The sequence below is a fragment of the Vanellus vanellus genome (genome assembly GCF_965231255.1).
Source record: "Vanellus vanellus genome assembly, chromosome: 18".
Taxonomy (NCBI): Eukaryota; Metazoa; Chordata; class Aves; order Charadriiformes; family Charadriidae; genus Vanellus; species Vanellus vanellus.
The window spans coordinates 5763746-5782325 of NC_138923.1; the positions used below are offsets into that span (position 1 = coordinate 5763746).

The window sequence follows — 18580 nt, forward strand, 5'->3', positions numbered from 1 at the left end:
TGATGAGCTCTGCCTCTCTGCCAGCTATGCAAAAACCCTGCAACGTTCTTGAAATCACCGCCCCTTTCTAAGCTCCTGGATAAATATTACAGAACTGCATTTCAGCCTGGAAGTTTGGATGAGAATTTTTGGATTTTGAAGTGTGAGTTTTGTTGCTAAAGTGGGGATTGCGCAGGCAGTCACATAACATCGCTCCTCCGGGATCTCTCCTCGCAGCAGAGCTGGGAAAGCAATCAGGTTCCCCCCTGCCCTCCCATAAGCTATTCAAGCACAGGTGCTTCGACATTTGCACTCCATCAACGTCTGTATGAGAGAGAGACGGTCAAAGAAATGATCAAGGAAAACGAACAAGGCGAATTTATATAAAGCGGGCAATATTAATTAGGTGCTGCCAGTTTTTTCCAGCACTAATCATGTTATCTGTGGCAATAACAGTCACCTTACGTCAGTGCCAGTACAGTATATGTTTCCAGGTAAACAGCAGTTAAACAAAGGGCCTTAAAAGCCTGTGTTATGTATTTGTGTAAGTGCAGAGAACAATAGAGCACTGATTTCCGATGGAGACTGCAGAATAAAGGCTCTGCACTGCAGCCCGGGGTAAATAGCACAGACTTTATTGGTTTGCTTGAGAAGAGGACTAGCTCCAACCTTGCCCCGCACTTTAAATTTGGGTTTAAGCTAAAGATTCTGGGTACTCAAGGCATAAAGGTGCAGATAAAGAGGATGAAAGCAGAGGATCGCCAAATGAAAACGGCAAAAACCAGAGAGAGGGAAGACAGGTAAAGTCTGCACCCACCGTGGTCACCAGAGGAGTTACCTGTTGAGCTGTTGCAGGTTTTGGAGCGGTTGTTGCACTGGCACGGCTCGCAGGTGGTTTCGTTAAACCTGTAGTATCCATCACTGCACTGGTCACACTTCAGGCCCGTGACACCAATTTTACACTGGCATTTCCCAGAGCTGCACAGAGGAAAACAAACAGTGAAATCTGGATGTGCTGGGAGGCATCCAAAGTGCAAACCTGTGGTCAGGGGTTTGGACTCCCTTTCCCGAGCGGGGAACTCTGCGCAGAAACGCCTGCTGGAAGTGGGACAATTTCCAGAAAGCGATGGGGAGTTCCAGAAAGACTGAGCCTCTGCACAACCAGTTGCCCTGACGGCAACTTCCAGCTGGGCACCCATTCTGGAAAGCCTCAGCCCAGAGCCATCCCCAGGCATCAGCCCGCAGGAGATGCTCCAACAGCCCCTCCCCGGTCCCAGCTTCATCAAGCACCTGCACCGGCCCTGGGTCCTGCAGGACGCTGGGGCACACGTGCTCACTACACCTGAATGATAAAAGAGCACCCACATGGAGAATCGCCTCCCCTCCGCATCGGCACTCAGCGGCACCTCCCGGATTTTCAAGCGAGCGGACAATTCCCTGCTCAGCCGCCGCCTGCACTCCCTCCGCTTCTCCTCCATGAGCCCATTTATTTATCCTTCCGCGCAGCATCCACACAGCCACCCAGGCACAGCCCCTCTCCCCAGTCCACTTCTCCCACCCCGTAGGAGCCAGGGAAAGACAAGAGCGGGTTTTCCCTTCCCCGGCGGGTTCCACTACAGCTAACCCCGGGCAGGAGCCTGCTCACTTGGGCGCCGAGGCCGACGGCGCGGCGGGTGGAGCTCTGCAGGTAAAATAGAGGGTGTTGGTGTTGGTCGGCATGAGCAAATACCAGGAGGCTATAAAAAGCAGCGGTTACCCTCATTGCTTTGGCTTTCCATGCCAGTCTCTCCACGTAGAGGCCGCAAACCTATCGCTTTCATAAGCGACTTTATATACTAGCAGTACTTAGGCTCAACTCTCAGAGAAATCACAGGAATGGATAAAACGCTCTTTCCCGTCGCGCCCCCGGCAGGGCGATGCCGGCTGTGGCTCATCTGCGCGCGCGGGAGCCGCTAACGCCCGAGCCGAGGACGAGAGAACGCAGAGGTGCCTCTCCGCATCTCCGACAGCCCCGAGGAAAGCGCAACCCCTGCGTGCTCCCCGGGGAAGGCAGGACAGCCACGCAAATAAACCCGAGTCGGTCTCCTCCGGGTGATGGATTTCTTTGCAGCTGCAGCGGACGAGGCGGGTACCATCCACGGAGCCCCCCCCGCACACCGCGGGGTGCTCCCTCCGCATAGCTCTCCCCCTATATAACCTCCACCCTATTTGTACCCCTTTTTAATTTGGTATTTCAGGGTTCGGTGTGCCTGTGCGAGGACCATCTATTGTTCTCCCTCACTCCTCCTGGGGAAGAGCGAGCAACGCACAATTTGCTTCTAAAAGCCCCTAGAAAAATCTGCTGATGAAAACTAATAGAGGCTGAGGCTCCAAATGGCTCAATGCGCTACTGATGTGGTGTTTTTAATTAAAATGCAGTAGATTGCAATGTTTTGGGGAAGACATCGCTTCTGTTAGAAATTACCATAATTTAGTATTTTTGTTGATCGTTTGCTTGCCAAAGGAAGAGGAAATGCTCAAAGGCACACCAAAATACGGAACTCAGCCCAAGTGGCTACACAATTAAATAGTTCCAGAATATGAAACTTCAGGCATATTTCATGGACTGACTGCAAGAAGGATAAAGAAATACGATGTTTCTTTGCTCTCTCCAGACCATTATCTGGAATTGCAGCAGGCGGATGCAGAATTCAAAGGGGATGCTGTTCAGCAGCTCAGCGTGTTTGACTTTTAAAGAGCTTTTCACAAGACCTAACATTAATCCAAATGTTGTCACAGTGTTTAAAATAAGAGCAAACAAAAAGCAGTTTGTTTTTATTTGCTTCTGACCGCTACCAGCCAGATATTCCTGTAAGCGGGCAGGGGACGGGCAGAGCCAAGCAGGGAAAAGCAGGGGGGAATCTGATATTTAGCCTGAAAACGCATCTTCTGGGGATGTGCCCTGTGAGCAGGACTTCACAGGACCAAGCGTTAGAGCTGTAGCATCTTCACCCTCGCAGGCTTCCTCCTGGGGTGCAGGGTGCTCTGTTTTATGCTCTCCGGACCCTCGATCGAGCCTTTATCTTAACAACACCCTCCTCTTCCTCCCGGCTGGCACCCTTCCACCCAGACTCCCACTTAGTTTCTTTAAAAGAGGTTTTATTTCCCCCATGACCCTGCTAGAGCTCAATGCAGCATTTTGGGGCAGTGTCCCTTCATTTTACTCGTTGGTTTAAAAATAACAGGAAAGCAAGCTATTAAAAAAAAAAAAAAAAAAAAGAAAAAAAAGAAAGAAAAGACAGTTTTGGAAAGTTTGGGTTTAATGCCTCTCAAGCAGACCTTTTCTCAACATGTTACACATGGCACAGAGCCAAGTTCTGCATGTGCAAGAATTAAATCACTCAGCAAATATAAAGCTTTGCCTGTGGTCATTGCTTCCATAGAATAAAGCCCCCATACAACACTCCTTTTCATAGCTCCAGTCCAGTAGAGACTGTCAGACACTTTTTAAAGCAAAGGTCAATGATATAAATGCATTGAAACCACACCAAAAAAAAAAAAAAAAAAAAAAGTCCTGTTAACAGACCAATTGTGCCCATAAAAATCCAGAAACTTGAAAGAAAAGACCCACAGTTTAATACTTGCACAGTGAGAACTGAACTGGGTTTTGAGTATCAGCCAGGAATTTCTTTTTTGGGGGAAGTGGGGGGGGAAGGAGGGGGAAGGGAAGGGGGAAACATTTTGATGCAGCAACATCAATTGCTCAACTCCATTTCAGATGATTATTAACTCCGCTGAAGCCAGCCAATTTTTAGCTCTCACAAAAGAATTGATGGAAGGATGTGTTGGGACAAAAACAGACTTCCAGTAACAAAAGCCTCCTGCCAGCCTGGGTTTCTACTAGATCTTACAAATATACTTATGTGAAAGACCATGTAGGTCGTGTATATCGCCATCACATCATTCATCAACTTTATATAGGTTTCCTAATGATTAAAAACATCAGCAGCGCGAGCGGTGATGGAGGAGCGGGCAGTGATTAACCAGCCCGCGGGGACCCCGTGCCAGGCTCGGATCCAACACCCAGCGACCCGACCCTCCGGGGGCCAGGGCTCCGCGCCAGGTTGGGGACCCCCCCAGAGGCAGGAGCTCGTGCATCTGATCGCCCTCAGCCCTCGGGCTTCATGTTATGCCTTAGGAGCTGCTGTCGCGACGTCTGCAGGGCGACAACCGGGGCTGGAGGGCACCCGCCGGCAGGACGGAGCCACCCCGGGCAGCAGACTCTGGGGAGGGGGCTGTCAATAAAAGCGAAATAGCGCTGGTCTAGTGGGAGATGTCCCTGCCCAGGGCAGGGGGGTTGGAACTACATGATCTTTAAGGTCCCTTCCAACCCAAACCATTCTATGGGTCTATGATTGGGCAACAGGGAACAGCCCACACCCCAAAATACGTCTGCAAAAGCCGGTCTGATTTCACTGCTACCCCACCCAAAGGGAACCGGGATGGGATGCAGCAGCTGCCATCACCCACCGAGTGATTCGTGCCACTCGTGGCAACAAACCATTCCCCGTGGTGAGATTTTACACGGGACTGCGGCTTTATAGCCACAGAAGTTATGGGGACATGACAGAGACGTGCCCCCCGCCCCGTGCTGGTAACCAGGAGGATTTGCAGGTAGTTTTGACCCCATTTGGAAGTTTCCCAGGAGCAGAGCATGGAGAACGGGTAACACCTCCAAAATCCCGTCTTGTGCCTGGCGTGAAGCCGCAGAGCATCCTCCAGATAATTTTCGGCCAGGTGTGATGGCCAGGGGAGGACACACCGAGGGGACAGGCTCTGCCCGGGGGCTTTGGGCAATGCCCAACCCTGCACCGCTCGGCACAGCACAGCGCGGGAACTCGAGGCCTCCTCACAAGGAGAAAGAAAAAAGCATTAAAATCTGTGATCCAAGAGAGATCGCAATGTGCGGTCGCATCTGTGACGGGTCTCCGTTCCTCCTCCACAGAAACATCCTTAAGTTAGCAGGGACCTGACAGACACAAGATGGATGGGAAGCCGGAGGACCGTAGCCTGAAGGGCTGTTCGCAGGCATGCTGCGCGCCGTTTAATGGTGTAACAGAAAACCCTTACAGCAAGCTCTAATCCTTCATTTTCTTCTTCTTTTTTTTTTTTTTGTTCAAGGAGGAGGGAAGACAGAAATTCACTTTGAATGTTTTCCCAGCTGCCAGAAAAAGCTGGATGCCCAGCTGCCAGTGAGAGCCCGGGGACCGCCTGACCCCATCACAGCCACCCGAAACGGTACAGCACCACGCTCTTGCGCCTCTAGTTTAAAACCACACCAGACTTGCAAGATGTTGGGGCAGAGTCAGAGAAGGAGGGAGCTCCCGCGGGTCTCAAACCAGGGCATACCATGTGAACGAGCCACGCAAAACCCCCCCGATGGCTTTGAAGAGAGCTTTACCAAACGCATTTACCATTTCACCGTGAAGGACAGAGCACGCGCACATCCCCTCGCACCGCAGCATCTCCCAGGACCACGCCGCTGGCCGGGACCGTCCCCTGAAGAGCCGGTGAGGGGCTGTGCTGCCCTGGGAAAGAGGAAAGCGAAGGCTCCTGCCAGCCCTTCCCCAACCCATCACTCGCCCCAGCAGGGCCCGGAGCTGTTCCTGGAACATATACAATTAACCGCAACGACAGCGCTCCGTATGAATGAGGAAGAACGCGTTGCTGAACTACGGCGCATCTGTAAAACACGTAAAACAAAGCCTTATGAAAAGGCTTTGTCACACTTTGATGGAATAAGACAAAAGGATGGTGCAGAAGATTAGGAGGATTCAGAAGAGATGTCGCTAAAAATGGTGCGTTCCTCCAGCGAGCCCGGCTCCTTTTGTGCTGAGTTTCTGTGATGTCTGACAGCAGCCAGGGGATAAATCTCTCTCGCATTTTTCTGGGCTACATAGAAAAGTTAACATTTGAAAGCTATACGCTCCGAGACACTTGGAAAACCAACGCCGTTAACGCTCACCCCGAGCAAAGCGAGAACCCTCGTAACCCGCGTGTTGATTTTCCTTTAGGTCAATTAATTTGAATATCAGCACGTGGCGATGCAGAGAGCAGGAGAAAGCCCCTCGTTGGGTTTCACCTCCCTACTCCCTCGGCTCCAACCAGTCACCAGCAGCCGAAAGGCTTTGGTGGAAGGGTTATTGCCACCACAGCCGAGCCCCGCGCCCGCCGCCCCGCTCAGAGCTGCCTTTGTGGAGGGCAGAAGAAGTGGGGCTTTATGGCGGGGAACATTGGGCCATTGTGCGCCGCATTCCTCGCTTTGTGCCGGGGGACGGCGTCTGTTTATATGGCAGCCCTCGACGGAGCGGGGACACTTCACAGCTCTGAAAGGCCATTCTGTAAATGTCAAAGGGCCACCTTGTCTGGCCGCCACCGCCGCCTCCGCGGCCCTGTCGCCCCCGCCAAGGGTGCCCCGCGCTGCTGGGAAAGCCGGGGATCTCCAGCCCGGGGCTGTGCCGTCTCCTCCGGGTGCCCTCCTGCCACCACCCGCCGGGACCTCGGTGGCTGGGGAGGGAGGAAGCCATGGGAAGAGCACGATGGCCCCGGAGAGCAACGCTTGATGGGCTCCTCTACGGTTTGGCATGAGGAGAAGCAGCAAAAGCCTAGCTGACTGCAAAATCTCAACCTCAAACAGCGGGTCCCGGCTTCCCAGAGCATCCCCTGGAGATGAACACATCGGTTTGCCCAATGTGGTCCCTCCATCTCCCAGATCTCTGCTGACACCTCCTCGCAGGCAGCAGAAAAAGCCACAGGCAACAAGCACTGCCCGAAACCAGGCTGGGCACCACCTCCCCAAACCAGAATTCAGCCGTAAGAGCTTAAAAAGTTTTGCCAATATTTTTTTTTTTTGAGGGCAGTCAACATTTACCAGAGCAGCAAGTCTACAACAGATAACGCAGGAACAGCAAAGCTGGCTGGAAAATCAACAAAATAACAGGATTTCCGAGAAGCCACAATTACTGTAGGGGAGATGATAACAATCTGCCTTTCGCTGCTGCTGTGTCCAGTCACTCATTCATTTCCCACCCCTGTGTGCAGCCGAATAAACATGGGTGCAGGTACAACATTTACCTGCTCGTGGGGGAGAAGAGGAGAGCTAATCGGATGTAAAGGATGTAAGAGTCTAATAGGAGAGAGATGTAGATAATTAAAGCACACAGAAAAATATGCTCTCACAGGGTATTCTTCTGCTTTTATGACATCCACATGTAACAATTTCCGCTACCAAAAAAATCCAAAAATCCGTTCTCTGCAGACTGATGCTGACAAGGCATCACTGGGAGATAATGAGCCACCGCTTGTGCTCAGCCAATCTATAAAAGGGAGCACAGGCTTTTCAAAATAGGGGAAAAGGAGGGGTTGTTTTTTTTGTTGTTGTTGTTTTGTTTGTTTGTTTGTTTGTTTGTTTGTTTTTAAATAAGTCCTTCAGGAGTTGGGCTCCCAAGGTCTTCTGTCCTATGTGGTTTACTGGACTGCTAAAATACAGTAGGCTGGAAACACAGTTCCCACGCAAAGAAAAGGCATTTCAGAAGTGTGATGACACTCCAAAGACAGAAAATGAAGATTTTGTCTGTGCAAAATGAGAACTCCAGCGCCTTCCCCCAAATAACCTCCTGTGGTCGGGATGGGCAGAAGCCCTGGGAACCTGAGGTCTCTGTCATCTCAAACCATTGCCACGAGCACTCTTCCTGCCCACAAAAGCCTTCCATTTCAATGGATCCGCGTTTTCTCGCTAACAAACCCTGCCCTGTGTAGCTTCATACCGCACGATGCTCAAGGTGGGTCCAGTCCGTGACCCACCTGAGTGCTTCCCAACGCCATCAGGACCCACATTCCTTATCGCTTCCCCCCTTCCACTGTCTCTTTGCATCCTTTCACATCCCACCACCTCTGCAAACGCTGTGTGCGGCTCTCCCTGCCCGGCTCCCCGAGCTCCTCCAGAAACCCCAGCCCTTATTCAAAGACCTTAACGAAGAACACCGTCCAGTACTGCTGACCTTGCTCTCGCCAGCAACGCGCTCGTGCGAATCCATATGAGTAAGGGCCACAAGATCAGCCTCTCCAAAGAGAAGCCCACCACAAAGGTGGCATCCAGCGATGGAGACTGCCCAGCGCACAGCACTCCCCGTTCAGCCTCGCAGCGTCCCCGCTCCGGGGGACGGCCACCTCTAAGTGCTCTCAGCGATGCTCTGCCTTAATTCTGTTCAATACGAACACAAAGCATCAGATCCCCTTGAGGGGGAAAACATCTCTGAATTAACACTTTGGCATTCATAGGCAGACTTTATCTCCCCCCCCCCCCCCCTTTTTTTTTTTTTTAATGGAAACAACAGGAGCTCTCCCTACCATGACTTATGCCGAGCCCGCGGCACGAACCGGGATTCCCCGCTGCAGAGCTGTCTCCCAGCCAGCAGGAAGGAAAGGCTGCTCAGTTAGCGAAGGAGCAGAATGCTGCGCGTTTGGGCAGTGTGTTTCAGGGCAGGACACGAACCGAAGCCAACGTCACCCTCGAGCAGCGCGTCGGAGCCTCTCTGCATCCCACGGCCCTTCTGCCTGGGGGAAACTGAGGCACAGGCAGAGAGAGCAACTTACGCTGATGCACAGAGCCCAATTTAACGTGCATCTGTTTTCACTAGGGACATCGATAGCCTAATATGCATGTTTAGTTTGGAGTTTTTTAAGGCACCTGGAAAAACCGAACCCAGTTTAGATGGCTAACGCAGGTTTAGCTAAACCACGGGGCAACTGCACAGCGGCCGCAGCTCTCCTCTGCTCACCAGCACAGGTATCGGTGCAAGAGAAGCTGAAGGGTGCATCGCCTGGTCTTCCCTACAGCCGGGAAAAAAAGTTAATTTAAAATACAAAACCTCCCAGGGAAATAGGGAATCGAGGGCAGAACCCCTCTGCCGGGCAGCGGCGTCTCATAGCACCTCCTCTGCTCCGCAGCCCTCCTCCTCCTCCGTTCTCATCCCAAACCGCACAGTGCTCGCGGGGCTAAACTTGCTGTCCCTGTGGCTGCGGGGCCACACGCTGCGGAAAAGCCACTATATGCGACACGCTGGGCTAGGAAAACCTCCGGCGAATGCCTCGCGAGAGGTAAACGAGGGGGGCAGCACCGCTCCCTCCCTGCAGCGGGGCGCAGGGGAGCCCCGCACCGGCACGCAGCGGAGGAGCCAGAGGGACCCCGCAGCACTGGGATGCACTGGGCGGCCCTTGGCCACTTTATACCCGTGTTTGCAGCCCAGTGCGGGCACGGCCAGTGCTGCCAGCAAGGTACAAATTAATAAATTTAAGAAAAAATAATAACTCCCAGCCCACCTCTGCTGCCTCCGGCTTGGCTCCTGGCCCGGCCGTGGGGAGCGGGAGACGAGAGTTCAGGCAGAGGACTCTGCTCATGTAAAGAAAAAAGAAAAATAAATACCCAGGGGTGCAAGCCTGGGAGATGTGGGCTGGCCAGCCTGGGAGTGGTCACCTCCAGCAGCTTCACCTTCACCTCCTCCACCAGCTTGGGACGTTCTTGCTGCCTTAGAGGAGGACAGACAGATGGACACCACAGCTTTCAACTCGAGGTGCCCAAAAGATGGTGAGAGATGCAGCTGGGGGTGGGGGGGCAGCTCCCGGTTGGGGTCACATGGCCATGAGATGAGGCCACCACCAGGCACCGTCCCCTCCCAGGCACTGTCCCCCGGGCTTTGCAGCAGCAGCACAGCCCTTCCAGCACAGCCCCTGCACCCACGTGAGTCACCGTCCTCGTTCTCCACTACTCCGTGACCTTGACCATGGCCCTTGAAACTTCAGCTTCTCTCTCCACCCTTCCTCCATGGACTATGAACACTTCCAGGCCCCAGCTATCTTTAGCAAGCATCGACGTGGCATCCAACCCAGCGAGATGTGGTTTTATCTGAGGTTTCTAGGCGTTACTGCAACAGGGACAGCACGCGCTCCTTCTCCGAGATGTGTCAGCCCTCCCCGAGCAGCCCAGGATCGCATCCAGCCCCACCGCGAGCTCCAGCTGCAATTACACACAGCTCCTCAGCTAACAAAAAAAAAAAACCCCAAAAAAAAACAAACAAAAAATCACCCAAACCACGGAAATCCTCTGCCACCCCAGAGGAGGATCTGTGTGGATCTCCCCAGATAATCAAATTTAAACCACCACTAAAACAGGCCTTTGATTAGCGGCTGTGGAGTCCATTCACCGCGACAGCGTGTCAGGTCAATGTTCACTCCCAAAATCAACTGTCTGCCTCGGGAAAGGGATTTTTTTTTTTTTTTTATTTGTATTTGATGGTCTGCATTTGAGGTCTAGTTAATAAACAGTGTACTTGGGTGTGCCATCTGGCCAGCCGTAGAGCACGCCTGGAAATAACACTAATAATCGTCATATGGTGGTGCTTTAAAAGGCAGTTTCACAAAAGCCCGGGCAAGCTGATGGAAACCTCTCAGGCGTGTTTTGTGTGCCCCGAGAGCTCAGCCTTCGGGCAGTCCGCCCCGCAAATCAGCCGCTCTCAGAAAGGGTCAAAGTCCAAAATTACGCTGCTGTTTTTACTCAGAGACTCATCCGAACAGCGGTCGCTTTTCTCTTAAGGCAGCGCACGGGAACGAACCTGTGCAAGTCAAGAGTTGGGCTGCTGCTTCAGAGAATAAGTCCGTAAATAATCCAGCTTACAGTATTTTTAATGTCAGCGGAACAGAAGCTGGTTGCTGGCATTGGGCATCGCTTGCGCGTCTCATCCCGAGCAGGGACTGACTGCCTGTGGGGCTGGAGGGACGCGCACCCCTCCTCCCGGGACTCGGCGGCAGGTAGACAGCAAACCCAGAGCTCCAGCCCCAACGTTTCCAACACAAGAGCCAAAAATGTCATTCCTGGATTCACACGCACACATCTCCTCGCAACGCAGAAGAGGCTGTCCCACCCGTCGGGACAGACCCCGCCGCAGGGATGCGCGCCGGTACCCACATCCCACATACCGCGCCGCAGACAAGGGGGAGATGTGTCCAGCCCCGTGCTTCTGCCATCCGCAGCTGCCCCGCTTCAACGCGATAAAACCAGGGGAGCATTTACCCCGACGGATTCTGCATCCCGCATCATTTTCCCACACTCATCGCTACGCACGGGGCTGCCCATCTCGCAGCCATGCTGATGCCCCCAGCCCTACAACACACACAACTGACCTAATTTTCCTCTTTTTAAACACCCGGAGGTCATCTCCGTCTGCAGCAAACCCCACTGAGTAGGGAAGAGAGACACAGAGCGATCTCTGCTAACGTCAGTCCTCCTCCCCAAGTCTTCATCCAAACTTTACTGCTTTTTCTGCCAATCCCAAGCACAAATCCAGGCTGGGCGGAGAATGGCTGGAGAGCAGCCCTGAGGAGAGGGACCTGGAGGTGCTGATTGATGAGAAGCTCAACATGAGCCGACAATGTGCGATCGCAGCCCAGAAGGGCAACCGTATCCTGGGCTGCATCAGAAGCGTGGCCAACAGGGCAAGGGGGGGGATTCCGCCCCTCTGCTCTGCTCTGCTCTGGGGAGGCCCCCCCTGAAGGGCTGCGTCCAGCTCTGGAGCCCCCAACATAAGAAGGACATGGACCTGTTGGAGCGGGTCCAGAGGAGGGACACAAAGATGATCCGAGGGCTGGAGCACCTCTCCTATGAGGAAAGGCTGAGAGAGTTGGGGGGGTTCAGCCTGGAGAAGAGAAGGCTCCGGGGAGACCTTATTGTGGCCTTCCAGTACCTAAAGGGGCTCCAGGAGAGCTGGGGAGGGACTTTTTGCAAGGGCATGTAGGGATAGGATGAAGGGGAATGGCTTCAAACTGGAAGAGAGGAGATTTAGATTAGATATCAGGAAGAATTTTTCCACTCTGAGGGCGGTGAGCCCCCGGCGCAGGGTGCCCCGAGAAGCTGTGGCTGCCCCATCCCTGGAGGTGTTCAAGGCCGGGTTGGACAGGGCTTGGAGCAACCCGGGCTGGGGGGAGGTGTCCCTGCCCAGGTCAGGGGGGTGGCACTGGATGATCTTCAAGGTCCCTTCCAACCCAAACCATTCTGTGATTCTGTGATTCCAAATGCCTGAGGATCTGCACCTCCCACATCCCTCAAGGCTGTAAAATGGTGCTGAAGAGGAGAAGTTAGGGAGGTGCTCTGCCATTTCTGGGTCCCTACGCGTTGGGGTGGGGTGCAATGGCTCACTATGTGCGTGAACTCCACCTCATTCTCCTTCAGGAGCATCTCACCTGCAGTTCCCAGGGGTGTTTCTTGGCTCGTCCCACACAGCGAGACGTCAGAAGACGTCACCCACGTCCGTGCTTTGCATGCCGCCTGGTGACTCAGAGTCGGGGCTCCCTCCCAGTTAACCCAGTTGCTCCAGTAGCACCTCCCTCCTCCCCCAGCCCTCAAAGATAAGATTTGCCCCGTCTGCCTTTTTGCCCAATTTGCCTTTCCAGCAGATCTGACCAAACTCAGATTTTCTAGCCTGCGGCAAACCCTGATGCTTCCAGGCACATCTTCCCAAACCTAAAACAACCACTAAAAAAACAAGTGAAAAACTCTACACTCTCCACCCCCAAGAATCACCTTTTATAGTAAGAAGGTCACTCCAAAGCAATGCTCCAGTTGACTAAAGTTCTGATTTTTCACAGCTTCCGCAAACAGAAAAATGCAGCATTGAAACAAAGAGGAAGGCCAACCGCGGAGGGTTTGGGTGTTTGGAAAGAAAAAAAACCCATATAAAAATAATTACAAAGAGCATGTCCCTGCAGAGCACTTCGATCCTGACTCAGCCCCAGCCTTGGCAGGGAAGCGCAGGTGTTCGACGCACGCTGAGCCTGGACCAAACCCTAAAAGACAACAAGGCTGGTGCCAGCGCCCGGCACCCGGCGCAGCAGCCGCCCATCGCAGCCACACGCCGAGATCGCGTCCCTCCCAGGGCCCCGCCGAAGGGTTGGGGGCTCTGGGAACAACTTTGATGCCAACTTTCTGGTGGCAGCAGGAGAAGGGAGCCCGGGAAGGTGGGAAGTCGCCGCAGGGTGGTTTGTTGGAGGATGTCCTGCAAGGAGGGACCTTGCCGCTCGCTGCCCTGCGAGCACGAGCGGCGGACCCAGGGGGTCAGGGTGCTGCTCAGAGCGCTCTTTGCAGGAATAAAGTGACGCCCTCGATTCGGCAACACATCTCTAACGCCTGGCGGATCGCTGGGAGTTGAAAAAAAAAAAAAAAAAAATAATTGCATGCTGGCTTTTGTAATGGGAGGGTGGGTAAGGTGAAGTGAAGAGGAACGCGTTGATGATACAAGGGCTCAGAGCATCAACCACGGCCGCTGTCCCGACGCAGCAAAGGAGAGGAGGCGGCAGGGCGAAGCGCCCGGCGAGGCAGGGGCCGGCGCTGCTGTCGCCGCCTTCCCGACGCTCGGCACGGGCAGGGCACAAAGCTCCGCTTGCTTCTGGTGTAACCAATGTCCCTTTGGGAAACAAACCTCTCCAGAGCTCCTCCGCTCCCCTGCCGAGCCCAAGCGGGAAGGGGAAGGCAGTTCTGTCCGATAGGGACTGAGGGATGCACAAGGCATTGGAGGAGAGGTCCTGGTTCCATACAACTCAGAAATCCGAGTTAACTCCCTGGTGGGCTGCCGGGGCTTTTGCCACAGCTATGGATATTTTTATAATCCAGATCTTGAAAGAGAGGAAGAATATGCTTCATGAATTTTTATAAGACCAGCTTCCTTCCTGCTTTTCCTTTTCTTTTCTTTTTTTCCCCCAAACACTAGCACCAGATGACGAGATCCACACTTGCCTGCTCTGCATCCCGACTCCCAAAATAACCCCAAATCCCGACGCCGCGCACACAGCCTCCCCGGGAGGCTCAGCCAAACGCTGCTTTACTTACTCATCGCACTGGGGGCTGCCGGAGCCGGGGGGGCTGCAGCCGCAGGGACGGCACCGCCGGCTGCTCCGCTCCGCGTAGAAGCCCTGGGCGCAGCGCTCGCACCGCAGCCCCGCGTAGCCTTCCAGGCAGCGGCACTGCCCCGTCGCGCCGTCGCATTCGGCCGCGCTGAGGCTGCCCACGGCGCTGCAGTTGCACAGGTCTCCTGCAAAGGGAAAGAGAAGGTGAAACCTTTCTGCCGGGGACGCGGCGCCCAGCAAGAGCCCGAGCGGGGCCTGCGTCACCCGCAGCACGGCTGCCCGCCCTTTGCTTGCCCCAGGTGGGATACGCCGTCGCCGTAAGGATGATGTTTGCTTGAAAGTGTTGAGGTGATGATAAAAAAAAAAATATGTTGGGAGCACCCTGGGGTTCAAACCCCTGTGGTTGAGGTTTCAAATCTCTCTCCAAAAGAGCCCAAACCACAGCAGAGAGCCAGAAGATTTAGGCCTTCCAGTCCCTAAAGGGGCAACAGGAGAGCTGGGGAGGGACTTTTTCCAAGGGCATGTGGTGATAGGACGAGGGGGAATGGCTTCAAACTGGAAGAGGGGAGAGATTAGATATCAGGAAGAAATTTTCCACTCTGAGGGCGGTGAGCCCCTGGCGCAGGGTGCCCCGAGAAGCTGTGGCTGCCCCATCCCTGGAGGTGTTCAAGGCCGGGTTGGACGGGGCTGGGAGCAACCTGGGCTGGGGGGAGGTGGCCCTGCCCAGGGCAGGGGGTGGAAATGGGTGATCTTTAAGGTCCCTTCCAACCCAAACCATTCTGTGATATGTAGCTGTATATAATGTCTGTATGTGTATACACACACACACTTGTGGTTGTATGGTTACGTGACTGCAGGAGCTGACAAGTGCCAGCTGTCGTAATATGAGGATAAATCATCAACAGGTGGCAAAATCACTAATTATAAGATCCTCCCTTTGACACCACTGGAACACCCCTGATTTACCAATGGGCTGGTTGTTACGACACAGGACACACACATCACACCTACACGGTGAACCAGCACCAGCATCTCCCGCTCCTGGAGAATCGGTACCAAACCCCGGGAGCGGAGGAGCTTTGGGATGGTGACAGAGGTCCTGACTGCCGCAGCCCAAACTCCCCAAAAATCTGTCCTCAGGGGAGCACTGAGCACGTGGAAACAGCTTTTAACACCAGGGTGGTGGAGCTGGGACAGGATGGAGACCTCCTGGCCACCACCTCAACCACAACGGGCCACCCTCAGCCCCGCGGTGAGCGGGGACAGCTCTGGGGACCCACACACGTGTCTTGGGGACACTCCTTATTCACAGGGGTCAGGGAAAGCATGCACCGAGCAGCTGCTTTTTTAAGAGAGGAGCAAATCTTTCAATCAAGCGCTGAATTCCCAATGCCCCCACATGTTATTTCTCGTAATACTTTAAAGTACCAAACGCACCGAAGAGAACAACCTCTCCCCGGCAATTTGTTTCTGCCAAGAGCTTTATCTCTGTTCCTTCATTGCAAAATATTTACTGCCTTAATAATTTAAAGTCTTTTTCTGCCAAGGGTGAATTATAAACAAGGATTATTTGCAGAAATAGTGCATAAAGCATCAGGGGCTTTCCGCAACTGCTGGTATTTGTTATTCCCCGAGAAAAGCCAGTATTCAGGGCACTTCATGGAGAGGGGAGAGGCCGCGTCCCCGTCCCAAGAAAACTTGACTTAAAGCTCAAATCATGTCAAGAAAACCCAACACTAATGCTCCACATCAGCACTATTATTTCTTTTTAACATTTATATTCCGCGCTCGTGCCCCGATCCAACGGGAAGGACCTCCGCAGGTGCCTGCATCGAACCACATTTAACACCCAGTGACTGAATTAAGGTTAATTTGTGAATACGTAAGTCACCTGCTGAAATCCTACCATGCTGGAAACCTCAGAGCATCTTTGGAAACACAAGCCGTAAGGTCTCCCCGTGGCAGCAGCGCTGTAGAGGCTCCCCAGCGCCCGTCCCTCCCGGGGAGCCGCGCTCGCCCGCGGACTGCAGCAGAACGGGAGGGCAGATTACAGAGCAGTTTGCCAAACCCATTAAATGAACCTAAATACGCGATTATAGTTTGACTCATCAAGGAGCCCTGCAAGCCCAGCGGGAGGAAGGCTCCTCCTCTCCCCGGAGAGGGACGGTGCGAGACCGCAGGACCTCTCCAGCCAAGAGCCACCCAGGTGCAGCCCCTGGCTCTCAAATTGCCCCCGGCGCTTTCACTTTTCATCTGTTTTCTTCCAAAGCACAAAGAAACCCGAGCTGTTTAGCTCTGTTACTCTACCAATACGTGCACAGTATCCCCACAGAAGTCATTTTGTACCTGTACACCTGTGGAATTGCACCTGAATTTTCTTCAATCTAAACTAGCAAATAGGACAAACACCTCAAGATCTGCAATTATCCACTTCAGCAGCCACTTCACATAATGAACCAAATTCCCATCTCAATTATCCAAGCAGAGCATTATCGATTTGGGCACTTGGGCTTCTCCCAGCCAATGGGAGCCATGAAAACTTGTTGAGCAAAAGCACTGTGGCGTTTGTCAAACATCCACCAAAACAAATTTACCTTTCAAAGCTCATGACGTGCAGCGCCATTAGACCTGCTAGGCTTGATTAAGAAAAGAAAATAAGCGTTGTATCAGTTCTAACGGTGATGGGAAGTGCAGAGAGGGCAGGTCCAGCATGGGGGCGATGAGCTGCTCCGTGCAGAGACCACCCTTGTGCTGCAGGAGCATCGCAGCCAGAGCCACCGCCGGCTGTACGTCCCGATGCTCCACCAGCACCAGCCAAGAGCTGAACCACAGCATCACAGAATGGTCAGGGTTGGAAGGGACCTTCAGACATCATCCAGTCCAACCCCCCTGCCAAAGCAGGGTCACCCAGCGCAGGTTGGACGGGAACGCATCCGCATTTTGAATGCCTCCAGAGAAGGGGTTTCCACAGCCTCTCTGGGCAGCCTGTGCCAGCGCTCTGCCACCCTCACAGTAAAGAAGTTTTTCCTCATGTTGAGATGGAATTTCCCATATTCCAGTTTGCGCCCGTTGCCCCTTGTCCTGTCACTGGGCACCACTGAAAAGAGTCTGGCCCCATCCTCTAGACACCCACCCTTTAGGTATTGATAAGCACTGATGAGATCCCCTCTCAGCCTTCTCTTCTCCAGGCTGAACAGCCCCAGGGGTCTCCGCCTTTCCTCAGAGAGAAGCTCCAGTCCCCCGAGCACCTTCGTAGCCTCCGCTGGACTCTCCCCAATAGTCCTTTGTGTTTCTCGAAACCCTTCAGCTGGAAAGCGATGGGCGCTAGAAGTCAAATTCCCGTTCAAATGCTGCCATCCTGCTGGCATGCATGGGATGGGTAAGAGGTCCTCTACACCGATGGGGACCATCCATAAGCGTTGTCCCACTCCTGCCCTTTCTGTCCAGCAACCCAGCACTGATGGACACGGCTCACCAGGAGCTGTCAGAGCCCAAAAGGACACGGGGCACAGCCGGTACCTGGGCACATTGCTGTGAAAATTAAATAGCCTCATGGACCATGAACGCCTGAAAGGCGCTCAGTGAGACAGGGCTGTGCTGTAGCAGGTTTTGTGAACTTGAGTGATGAACTCGGTTCTGTCACCGTGCTTGCACTAGGGGAAAGAGAAGGGCTCTCCCCAAATATGTTATACTGACAGGAGCGGGGAGCGCTGATGTTGACAGCATATTCCCCTCCAAGAAAATCAGCCACGGCAAGAAAGGAAAAACCAGAAGTCAGAGAAGACTTTCTTGCTGGAAAACGCACCTCGCTCTGGCTTGGTCTTGGCAATGGAGCCGACTGCCAGACTGGGTGTTCCTTCCAGCGGCAGGGCCGTTAGTGCCATGAGACCCTTTAGGGAAGCCATACACTTTCCAAAAACACACACAGCAACTTCCTTCCCCACCCCTCTGCAGGTTTTTGCCCATCAAAATTGCACAAAGTCGGGTCAAAACCTGGAGGCAGCTCAGCCCCAGCAGCCGAACTCAACGGCAACGCAGATGCCACCAGCTCCGTGTGCACTGGTTCCCCAGGAGAGCGAGAAATGCTGCAATAATCCAAAATAAGACAGGCAAAAAAGCAGCTTGTTGTCGGCAGGCCGGCGGAGCGGCGGCTCCAGCTGCCTCAGCAGCACCAGGGGAGGCCGGTGGTGCTGCCGGCGGGGGCACGGAGCTGAGCCCGTCTGCTGCGGGAGCCATCGGGAAGCTGCAAAATCACCCCCGAGTGCATGAGAAGGCACCACGGGGCAGGGACAGAAGACATCTCCCAAAAGGGTCCTTTCCTGTGGGTCCTGCCTCCCCAAAACCACCCCAGAGCTTTCTGGGGAGGGCCGGTGGACTGCTTCAGGGGAGCAGCATCACGCGTGGTCCCCTCCCCGCCCCTCCCAGCTCACACATCCGTCTGGCTGATGCAACCCAAAAATGCCCTAAAGCCCCTTTGGTCGGGCAGTGGAGAAGCAGCAGACAGCAGCATTAAAATCCATTGCCTAGCGCAGCGTCAAGGTTTGACATGATGATGTACCAGACTATGAAAACCCGAGGCTGAATTTAAAGACATGTTGTTGTCCCGACGGCAGCCGGGTTCGAGGAGGCGAGAACAGTCCACAGCCAGAACAGGGAAGCGGTAACAAAC

At 53.8% G+C, this 18580-nt stretch overlaps 1 protein-coding gene across 1 annotated transcript in view; it reads right to left on the reverse strand.

Annotated features, from left to right (window-relative positions):
• MEGF9 (multiple EGF like domains 9) overlaps positions 1–18580 on the reverse strand; it is a gene marked incomplete at its 5' end in the record, with an annotated part of 52793 nt that overhangs the window by 8543 nt on the left and 25670 nt on the right. Inside the window, 2 exons of the mRNA XM_082492636.1 lie at positions 818–957; positions 13895–14096. Of these exons, the coding sequence (XP_082348762.1) occupies positions 818–957; positions 13895–14096 (342 nt within the window). The remainder of the gene's footprint in view (positions 1–817; positions 958–13894; positions 14097–18580) is intronic.